The sequence below is a fragment of the Tachypleus tridentatus genome, chromosome 4, assembly GCF_004210375.1.
Source record: "Tachypleus tridentatus isolate NWPU-2018 chromosome 4, ASM421037v1, whole genome shotgun sequence".
NCBI lineage: Eukaryota > Metazoa > Arthropoda > Merostomata > Xiphosura > Limulidae > Tachypleus > Tachypleus tridentatus.
In genome coordinates this window covers 78,368,031-78,380,036 of record NC_134828.1, presented here as the reverse complement: position 1 = coordinate 78,380,036, position 12,006 = coordinate 78,368,031, and the positions used below count along the sequence as shown (strand labels likewise).

The window sequence follows — 12,006 nt, the reverse complement described above, 5'->3', positions numbered from 1 at the left end:
GACTGATACATAGCGCACCAGAACTGAGTCACGGATTTCACCTTGAAGAGATCACGAACTGAAGAGTCGTTCCTTAGATCCAGAAATTCATCTTGGATATCATCTGGGATGTTGGATACATCAAGTTCAGTACAAAATGGGTTCCTTACCAGGGCCTCCTGTTCCTGTGATAGCTCAGGGAAGTAACGCTCGACTTCCTTTTCTAGAGACTGAAGATGTTCGGTAATCTCATCCTTGAGGAACTGATCCAGTTGGATCTGAGACTCATCCGTCACTCCACAAAGGTTTTCAAACATAGTGATGTTTCCAAGATTGATTTTCCGACGCCAGTTCTGCAGTTTGGAAACAAAGGCCCGAAGACTATCTTGAAAAAGGAGAACATGTGTTTCCCTTCCTTGAAGCTTCAAATTGAGCTTGTTCAGCTGGTCCAAAATGTCGGCTAGGTGCGCAACCCTTTTATTCCATGCTTCATCTTCGAAGTGAGCTACAAGATCTTTCCTTTCTTGAGTCTCCAGGAATAGCTTTATTTCATCCTTCATTTCAAAGACACGATTAATAACGTTTCCTTTCGACAACCAACGTACTGCTGTGTAGAAGAGAAGGACTTCGTGGTCAGCATTCATGTCTTTGCATAGTTCTTTGAATAGGCGAGTGTTGAGTGCTTGAGTCTTCACATAATTTAAAATTTTGATTGCAGATTCAAGCACTTCCTGCAGAGAGGCAGGGAGAGTCTTACTGGCGAGAGCATATCGGTGAATCATGCAGTGGATGACCTTTCCTTGAGGTGCTAGCTTCTTCACTCTCGACTGGAATCCTGATTTAGATCCCAGCATAGCCGGTGCCCCATCCGTACAAACCCCACACACGTTTTCCCATTGAAGATCTTCGTCTTGAAAAAAAGTTGAAACTTTTTCCATGACATCATCAACTTTTGTTGTGGTTTCAAGTGCACTGCAGAATAAGAATTTGTCTTTGATGTCACCTGAATTAATGTATCTCACGAAGAAAAGCAACTGAGAACATGATCTTACATCTGTTGACTCGTCGAGCTGAAAGGAAAACAAAGGGGAACCCTTGATTTCAGTCAAAACCTGTTCCTTCACATCCATAGACATTTTAGAAATGTGCCTCTGTATAGTATTACTTGACAGGGATACTTGCTGCATCTTCTTTCCACTGGCTTCTCCAAGAATAAGATTTACTGCTTTCATCATGCAGGGTTTAAGAAGTGTTTCTCCAATCGTGTGAGGCTTTTTTTTTTTTTGTTTAGCAATTTCGAATGCAATCTCATATGAAGCTTCCACTACGGCTGCACTCTGCTGCTGAAACGATCCACTTCTATCCATTCTTTGGCTTTTAAGACACCGTTCATGCCGTTTGAAGAAATCCAAACCCTTCTTTGCGTGCTCTGGATGTTTCAAAACACACTGTGGTTTCTCGATGCCGTCGTTGGTGAATCCAGTGTTGAGGTAGCATTCTGAGTATCTGCGCCGTTTAGCCATGGACACAACTCACCTCTACTGCTTACTTATCTCCTTGTTAAAATAAAATAAAAATGTTGAATAATGAACGCTTTGGCAACTGTAGATCTTACACTGACTACTTGTGAGCGGTGCAGGTAAAGTAATGATGGGGTAAGTATTGGGAGGGAAGGGAGCGTGGCCAGTCGCGCGATTCGTCATCCACCAATCAGCAACGGACATGTGACTCACGTGTCGACAGCGAGCACACACACACTTAATCACAGCTGAACAGACACACAAGCATACGTACATGCGCGTGCACTCACATACTCGCTACTCACTAGTACACACATACATACAGTTGCAGACACATACACATTCACACAGGCACATTCACTCACAGGCACGCATACATACACCCATAATATCACCTAATGACATTGAACTAACGTAGCACACGTTTTGCTTTGCACCGAAACAAAAAAAAATGTAAGAGCATGAAAATGTAATTGATGAAATAAAATTAATGTTATCCCAAGCTACTTCTAACAAGGCTACGCGACTCCCATGCCAAGGCTTCGCGACCCTGGGGGTCAGGACCCACCGGTTGGGAACCCCTGACTTAAAATATCCAATAGAATGTTTTAAAAGGGGTTGGAAACAAATTAACTGTGGCAGAAGCAAGTTTAGATCCGACAATGATCCTCATTAAGTTGATATAATCATTAAACATGAATTTTAGTGATCTATTGTCAAAAGACGTTAATTTATAAAACATTAAATCTTTACACAAATGAATAACTTTTGTAAAGAAATGTTGGAAAATGGTGACTATATATCAAAGCTTACTGTGAACACACACGCACACATCATCTATACATATATATGAAAATCTAATGAATGGAATGAGAACTCCCAAAACTATCTTTAGTCGTAAATTTATTAATGTTTTTTAGTTTATCATTGCACTAGAAACATTTGACAAGTTACGATCGTAAATTTCAGTATAATTAATACAGCCTAATTTTTGAAAGTTAGACAAAGTGTACTATATGAGTTTCGCCTAGCCGAATATGTTTAATAGTCTATTATATGATATAAACCTTTAGTAACTGTAAAGTGTTTCATTATAAATCATTTTTCCTCATAATACTTGGATTTTTACTAAATTTAACAAGCGGACTATTGTCACGTCTGTAACTTTGGGAACATAATCTATGTTGTTAAAAATAGTTATCCCACTGCTTTTATCCGATTTCGTTATTGCCAAAGCTGTATATCAACTGTTTTTAACATGAGGGTGAAACTCTCCAGATAAATTATTTACCTCAATATGTTAAGTATATGAGAAATGGCAAAAAGAAACTATGTTAAGGAGCTAACAGAGTAAGGAGAAATAACCCAATGTTTTATATAAAATGTAGTTTCATAAGTCAGTAAATTAATATCAATAATTCAGTTGTAGAAGTTAAAATTTAACTATTTAATAACTTTTTTCTTCTCCACGTGAAATAAATATGTATCTCAGAACCTGAAGATGATCTAGGAAGGTCGAAACGTTGGTCTCTGCTCATCAATGAAAGTGTTAATACCCATACCAGCCGTTCTGAGATACGTTTTTAAGCTGATGATTAGATAAACTTGTAATGGAATCATCTAACATAACCATCAACATTATATTCCTTTGACAAGAACAAATTTGATTCATTTTGAATAATTGACTTGTTTAAGAGGGCATTTACCCATAATTACTATTTTGCTGAATTATATTTTTAATATGAATAAAATATAAGGAATAAACATAATTTTGTGAAACAACCAGAAAATAATAAGGATTTATAATCAAAAGTTTAGACAGATTATACTGAAGTTTATCTTAAGTTATTTTAAACTTATTTTGCTTTAACTTATTTACGGATTTACTCATGTTGTCTTCTCTAGCTTTTCATGATCGATAACTGTGCAGATGATTGGAGAATAGCTATGACATGGGAAAGAATAACCCTTATTTTGTTAGAACTAACTGTTTGTGGCGTACATCCTGTGCCAGGGGAGTATTATTTCACGTGGACTACTAAATTATCGAATCATGGGGGCCGAGTCGAGTCCACGAAAGTCCCCATCGATGTGACATTGTCACTTCCCATGTTTCTTCGTCTCTACCTCATCTGTCGAGTCATGTTGCTACACAGTAAACTCTTCACAGATGCTTCATCCAGAAGTATTGGCGCCCTTAACCGGATCAACTTTAATACCAGGTTCGTACTGAAGACCTTAATGACCATCTGTCCAGGAACTGTCTTGCTAGTCTTTATGGTGTCCTTGTGGATTATTGCCAGCTGGACACTTCGTCTGTGTGAGAGGTACAGTGCTTCAATGTTTTTACCTTTTGGGGGAACATTGTATTTTCGGTGGAAATATAGTACAGTTTCTATAGACACATTAGAAAACGATACACGTTTAAGATGCGTACAAATAAATAAAATTAAAGAAAATATATATGTGGTATGATGCTAATTGATTTATTTCAGTACAACGTGTCGTCTCTATCGATGAGATATTATTGCATGCAACATTCAAATTACAAATGCCTAAAAAAAAGTCTTTGACAAAAATGAGAAAAAAACAATATCTGTCTTTTAAAATGGATTTACATCGCTAAAATCAGGGGTTCGATTCCCCTCGGTGGGCTGAGCAGATAGCCCGATGTGGCTTTGCTATAAGAAAACACACACTGTCTTTTACAAATAATTGTAGGATTTTCAATGTGTCTTAATCATCATTTCTAAACAAAACTCACGTTAGAGCAGAGCTTGTGTGAGTAAATTGTGATACAAGGGTATATCGGCAACAAGTAACAGTTCAGTGGTATTATTTAACACGTTTATGAGTGTGTATGAAATGAAGTAGAAGTGTCGTTCCTTACACGTAAATACATTCGCAATTGTGTAAAAAAATATGATATTAATTTTATGTATAGAGGTTATGTTGTTTTCAAGATTAATAGAGCAACAGAATAATTTCTGGTTTGGTTTTGAATTTCGTGGAAAACTACTCAAGGGCTATCTGCGCTAGTCTTCCCTAATTTAGCAGTGTAAGACTAGAGGGAAGACAGCTAGTCATCACCATCCACCACCAACTCTTGGGCTACTCTTTTACCAACGAATGGTGGGATTGACTGTCACATTATAACGCCCCCATGGCTGAAAGGGCGAGCGTGTTTGGTGCGACGGGGATTCGAACCCGCGACCCTCAGGTTACGAGTCGAGCGCTTTAACCCATCTGGCCATGCCGCGCCGAATAATTTTTGTATCAAAGAACGTCAAATTAGAAAACTATTTAATTATAAAAAAAATATATAGTTTCGATAATTTGCTAAAAGGTACGAATTATGCGTTGAAAAACAGAAACGTATTAAAAAAAGAGTGCTTATCAATATTTATAAATTAGTTTGCTGAATATCTTACTATCGTGAATATGTACAAACCGTGGAAGAAGGTGGTCAGTCATGTATAGTTACGACACTAACTCTCTAGTATTTACTAGAAAACATACCAAAATGATTTAAATGCTGCTTAAAACACATTTTTTTTATCATTTTAGTGCGTTTCTCATTTACAACAAACAGAAATATTTATAAACCGACAATCATTTGTTGTGATTTTCAGTGAAATTGGTGAAACGAATAAACAATAGTATTTAAAAATTCACATCTTGGTCTATATAATGGATAAGAAAGAATAATTTCGATCATTTTCTACAACGACATCATAAACTAAAAAGTGCAACTTATTTGATATCAAGATTACGTTTTTAAAATACTTATTGAAGTAGGTTGTTTACACAGGTTTCTTTTAATACTCCTCTCTATTAATACTTATCATAGTTCTAATTTGTAAATGAATTCAAATAAATATGATAGAAATTACACTTCACTTCATACAATAATGATACATGTATATATAATACCTAGAACTCTATAGTATGTCTTGTATATCCCAACTGGCTTGATGATTTCTGGTATTAAGTTAAAGGTTTCTTCGGAGCTGGATATGACAGACACAGTGTGACTGACATATTGTTGCACGTTATTATTTGCTCTCACTCATAATTTATAATTAATTATGTAATTTTCTGCTGTTGACGCTGTAGTTTTTGTGGCCCAGTCTTGAAACAAGAAGACCATCTTGCCAGTTCTTCTAAATAATATTAAAACTGATTCAGATTAAAATAATAATAATGGTATTAATAAATAGTTGGTATCAAAAATGAAACGAATAATAATGTAATCCTCACACTCTTTCTGTTTTGTAAGTGATTTAAAATAAAAATAGTAATATTTTCACTTTACTAACTTAATTGGTTTGGTTTGTTTTGAATTTCTCACAATGCTACATGAAGGGCTATCTGTACTAGCTGTCCCTAATTTAGCAGTGTAAGACTAGAGGGAAGGCAGCTAGTCATCACCACCTGCTGCCAACTCTTGGGCTACTCTTTTACCAACAAATAGTGGGATTGACCGTCAAATTATAACGCCTCCACAGCTGAAATGGCGAGCATTTTGTGTGACAAGGAATCGAACATGCGACCGTCGGATTACGAGACGAGTGTTTTAACCACCTGGTCATGCCGGGGCCCCTACTTAGTTTAATTCGATCATTATTATCGTTATTCACGCATTTGACGACAGAAATAGCACCAAGCCCTCTACTATGTATGTCGTAATCTAGCCTAGTTGGTAGTTTCTGTATTAGCGAAAGGACTCGCCGGTACTGTATATAGCAAATATGATCTGGCTGATATTACATATTTTTATTTTATTTTACTTACAAGTTCCTATAACACTCTCCATTACTCTCGTAAAATATTCTTCAGTAGAAAATGGCGAATTATTATTTTTTCTTCTTCTTTTCTTTACGGCCCGACATAGCCAAGTGTGTTAAGGCATTCGACTCGTAATCCGAGGGTCGTGGGTTCGAATCCCGGTTACACCACAACATGCTCGCCCTTTCAGCCGTGGGTACGTTATAATGTGACGGTCAATTTCACTATTCGTTGGTAAAAGAGTAGCTCAAGAGTTGGCGGTGGGTGGTGATGACTAGCTGCCTTCCCTCTAGTCTTGCATTGCTAAATTAGGGACTGCTAGCGCAGATAGCTCTCGAATAGCTTTAGGCGAAATTCAGATCAAACAAAACAAATATTTTTTTTACTATATTTTATTTGGATAATACCATTCACGAACTCATCACTCATACAGTCAGCTTCATTACGTTTTCGCAGATACATTAACACACTTATTTCACTAGTATATAACTATTTGAGAAAACAGGAGATCTGGAAAAAACATAGTTTAATATTCGTATTCTTAATCATCATACTATAATGATGTACACTATTCCGCGATGTACAACCCTCTACTTCGCGAAATTTATATCCTTTGTAGATGTAGATTTGCAATAGGGGTTACGATTTTCTTGTTTCACCTCCATATCCCGTCACGGAAAACTTTTATTGCTTTCCATTCTCAAAATGCAGATATGACGTTTTGAATACGTCTCACGTGTATCTGATGCACTGGCGCCATCTAATAGTACTGTCTGTTGTATGTCCACCAAAATTCTTCGCAGGGTGTGTATATATATGAGTGTTCTTGCCAGGTTTTTTTAAACCACTACTTCGCCCTTATTGATGGAACTTCACCAAATTTAGCATGAATGTTTGTTGAGTCCATGAGGAGATAAAAGCAAAGTTACGGTTTCACATTTTGTTTTGCTGTTTTTATTAGCATTTTGTTTTGGTTTAAATTAAATATAGAGGAAACAACTTTTCATGTTGTAAAATAACCTTCCATTAATCGTGAATTTACATAATTTCCAGTATGAGTATCCTAGCTAGTATTACTAATGTCTATTTATTGAAACACAGTTGTGAGTGTATACAAAGAAAATAATGAAAAATAAATATAAAAATATATTTTCATACGATATTTCCAGTTTTAATCTTATTGTCATAGACACATCACACTCTTTTATTAGTTTGCCTAAGTTAGCCCTCAAGTTGTTCAACAGTAAGCATAAGGTCTTATAAATCTAAAAATTGCGTTTCTATCCATGCAGTAAGCAGAACACAGCTTGCTCAATGTGTAGCTCTATACTTAACAACAAACAAATAAAACTGTTTTCTTCATTAAGTTTTCTAACATATAGTGCTGGAATTATTGTCAGCTTATTTCTTATGCAGAGTTGTTGGCTTATTCATAATATTTGTTCATACGAAAAATTAGGTATAACACTTGATTTTTAACTGTGTATTTGAAAATCTCTTAACGGCGTATGTCTTTTTATAAATATTGCACCTTCCTCATGGCACAATGATATGTCTGTGGGCTTGCAACACTAGAAACTGGGCTTCGATACTCATGGTGGGCGAAGCAGAGATACCGTGAGTTTAGCGTTGTGCCTAATTACAAACAAACTAATCAGTAAATATTATAAACTTTTCTTTAAATACAAAAATAATAAAACTAAAATTTCATACACACTATCGAAATTATAAATAAAACGCCAGAATGTTATTTTATTACTTTTTATTTTATTGCTATAAGTTTCATTAATTATACTACGCCTATTTTGATACTAACCATGTGTTACAATTATTCGTTTGGGCGTTATGCAGTGTATTTTTGTAATTACTTTTTTTTACGTCATGTATTTAATATTTTCTTCTAGCCTCCCATGACCAGGTTGTTAGAGCATTCAATTCGCAATCTGTGAATTGTGGGCTCGAATGCCCATCACCAAACAAACTCACCCTTTCAGCCGTGAGGGCATCATAATGTGATGATCAAACCCTCTATTCCTTTGTAAAGGAGTGGTTCAAAAGTTGGTAATGAATGGTATTGACCAGCTGACTAAACTATGAGCAGCTAGCGTAGATAAACCTTCAAGCGAAACAAAGAAAGAATACTATTGTGTTTCGTTAAGATCAACTGCCATCCTATTACTGGTTCTAAATGCAGAATGGTTGTTTTAGAGGTAGGGTGTTGTGGAATTAAGAACCCAAACCGCTTCCCCTATTTTTATCATGTGTGACAAACGAATAGACAGTGTTCCTGCATGACTGTTTGGGTTCTACTTTCATAGATATACGTCTGTTATTTAGATCTAATTTACTCTTATAGCATTGTAATTTATATTTAGTTTTATTTGTTTGATTTTTATGTGCAATGCTTACACTACTGTAAATATCCTATTTAACCTCGGGATTAATAACGATAAAAATCTCCGTAAAATTTAATATTTCAAACTTTGTAGAATCTCATATTCATTACACTGATGAAACTGGACATTTTCTATTGTCAAATTTTTTTATATTGCTAGAATTTTTCTATTAGATTTGATATCCTTAAATAATTATTAAATAAATTTGTATAAGACTATCTCTGTGGCATTAAAAACTTGTATTCGGATATATGAAATAATTATCTTCAATTTATAAATTATTCCACGTATTATAAAAGAAAAACGTATAATACTGAAAAATGTGAAACAAATTTCTTCATTTTCTATATGCATTTTTTTTTTCAAAATACGAATCTAAGTTAAAGACATCAAAGCATTAACTAAAACTAATTAAGGACTTTCATTTTAAAGATTTCACAATTTATAAAATATATTGCGAAACAAACCTTGTTATAAATAGTGCTCTTTATTTTATTTGTATAACTCCATGATTTATTTGAACATGTCACAGTAAATTACTGACCTTTTAATATCTTATAAATACCAACATATTATTTCATTACTGTTGAATTGCCTTAACTTTATAAAAATATTGATTAAATACAAGCATTAATAATTTTCTGTATTACCATGACTATAATTCTTCCAGTTATTAAATCTATGAGCACGTGCTTGCCAGCAATTTACACATTTTGAATGATAGAAGATTCGATATGCGTTTAATATGACTTAGAAAATGATAAATATCAGATTTACCACCTGGCACATAAAAGTTTTAATTCAGAAGAATATAATTAAAATATTAGCAGCATAACGACACTTATCCTCTTATTAATTTAATTGAAAAGTAGATTAATGTTTAGATTTAATAAAGTGATAAGGATACATAAGAATCATGATAAATAAGTAGTCAATCATCCGTATTCTAATCATAAAATGAGAGGAATCAGCTATCTATTCATAATTTGGTTGCACATATTATACAAAAAACAAACCTGACGATGACCGAAGAAGGTCGAAACGTTGTTCGCTCCTCTACATAGAGTTTTCTCTATCTATACCAGCCGTTTTTACATATATAGTAGCTCACAAGATTTACTCGACCTTTTGTTTAAAAAGGCCTAGGCTTTTTCAGAAAGTGAACCTGCTCAAGAACAGTGACATATGAATATAACAGTACTTCAGCTTTTCTAAAAAATTAAAGTTGCTTTTCATATTAGATCTTCATTTCTTATTAGTTTTTAGAGTAGATTTCGAATACTAGAATTAATTACTTTAATTAAGTAATACACAATAGTTATATACACAATTTATTAGAAATATTTTCATATAAAATATGATTTATGAATTTTTTATGGTCGTTGCTGTTTATATAACGACGAAAATAAAGAGAAATATGGCAATATGAAAATAAAGTAACTCTTGTGTTCAAAGTAAACGTTTTCAGCGCAAGAGTTATAATAACAAGCTAAACATGACGACCAGAAAATACAACTTTTTTCACGTTCGTACAAATATGAATACATAGTATATTAAACAAACTTGTTATAAGACCGAGTTTCTAATTTGCGTGAATTGAAATATTCATTTTGCATTTAGGTATCACGATGAGGATCACGCTAACTTGTTGAACACCATGTGGCTCACTGCTATCACCTTCCTTTCTGTTGGTTATGGGGACATTGTTCCGAATACTTACTGTGGTCGAGGAATTTCCGTCACCATGGGTCTTATGGTAAAGATTTTCTATGTATTTTTCTGAATTAAAAACAAGAAACTTTCTAAGAAATGGTTCTCCAAACTTTTTTTCAAAACTTTTAATTTTTTTTCATAAATATTTCTTATATTTTTATGCAATCCCAATTTTAATTTATATTTATCTTGGTTGAAGGACACTGATTTTTAATTAACAGATGGCAGAAAATAAATTTATCTAGTTTCTTCAGTTGAAATTAATTTATTATGTAAGTATGTCTTCTTAAGGCTTCATATTACAGTTCCCCTTAGTTTTTCCAACCAATGTGTAATATGGTTGTGATTGCCCTATAGACTATTTAGTATTTGTTGTTTCTTAAATAGGTGTTCTAAAGAAGTCTGCCTGTTTAGTTTTTATTTTTATATTTCCAATTAGGTCTTATCGTTTGTTTTTAGATCATAGGGTCCTAAAATTCGTTATGAGCCTAGCGGTTAAGCCTAATGCATTTTATGAAGTTATTACAAGTAGAATCAATTTATTATACTTCACTACAGAAATTTCTAAATATCTCTTGTACTATTTGCATATTTCAGAACTCTTAAACACGAGGAGAAAAATGTGTTGTGAATTATGTTTAGTTAAGTCACAAAGGGCGCTTTAAAAGAAAGACACCGAACAGATGTGATTAAACTTTATTAAAAGTTAAACACCCAAGAAAATAAGCTGAACCGGCATGACAACTAAATATCAACAATGGTAGTAAGCAATAAATAGTATTATTTTTGGTATTTTACCTTTAACTATACTCGTACAACTGGGCATCAGTGAAGTGGCTGGTAGTAATCCATTATACTATATTTTACCGAAGACTCTGAAGAAATGCAAAATCGTCCAAGCCATCTGTTAAGGTTTGGTGTTATTTCTGAAAAAAAATCAATTGCGAAATGATTGCAAAATCTCATACTAGTAAAAAATTCGGAAAGCTATGTAAAACACACAGTCAAGTCAACCACAGTTGGATCTTCACTAACAACTTAGGTAGGTACCTTACCCTTATTATGTTCCAATATAAACAGTGTATGCAGCCTGAAGGCCTAGCATGTTTATTCTAACTTGTAGTCGTGGGTCTGATTGACTTATGTTTAAAGAACACTCTAGATCCGTGTTACTTAATTTCTTCAGTGCACATTGGTGTATAAAAGAATTTTAACACTAAAAATAAACGACGTTAAAACACCAAAATTTATTTTTATTTAATTGGATGCTCATCGTTTCGCTATACCACTTCTTCAGGAACGTTACGCTATAACACAAACCGCAATTGATAGTACAAGGGAGGAAAGAGGACTATAGTTTTCTGTAGATAGCACACACAAAAAATTACTTTTATGGTACCTCTAATTGACGAAACTATATCAAAGAAAACACAAACTATAATCAGGAAATCCGAACTGCCGATTAAAATTGTAAAACAGCCAGGTCCAACCCTAAAAAAACAACTTTTAAAATCTCAGTACACTACCCTACAATGTAATAAGGCAAACTGTCTTACAAAAATGTGTTTGCAAACTGAAGGTGGCTGGCTATCTTATGTCCAGTGTTGTTT

General features: G+C 34.0%; 1 protein-coding gene and 1 long non-coding RNA gene across 8 annotated transcripts in view; one reads left to right on the top strand and one right to left on the bottom strand.

The window, feature by feature from the left end:
* Positions 1 to 12,006, top strand: part of LOC143249507 (small conductance calcium-activated potassium channel protein 2-like) — a 234,467-nt gene that overhangs the window by 202,740 nt on the left and 19,721 nt on the right. For all 7 annotated transcript variants that reach the window (XM_076499477.1, XM_076499475.1, XM_076499474.1 and 4 more), the window contains 2 exons: positions 3,405 to 3,826; positions 10,304 to 10,439. In XM_076499477.1, coding sequence (XP_076355592.1) covers positions 3,405 to 3,826; positions 10,304 to 10,439 — 558 coding nt within the window. The remainder of the gene's footprint in view (positions 1 to 3,404; positions 3,827 to 10,303; positions 10,440 to 12,006) is intronic.
* LOC143249508 (uncharacterized) lies at positions 4,132 to 11,942 on the bottom strand. The gene is made up of 4 exons (XR_013027808.1): positions 11,796 to 11,942; positions 11,195 to 11,322; positions 9,700 to 10,462; positions 4,132 to 5,662 (listed from the first exon to the last, which is right to left on the bottom strand). It is a non-coding gene; the product is annotated as an uncharacterized LOC143249508 (long non-coding RNA).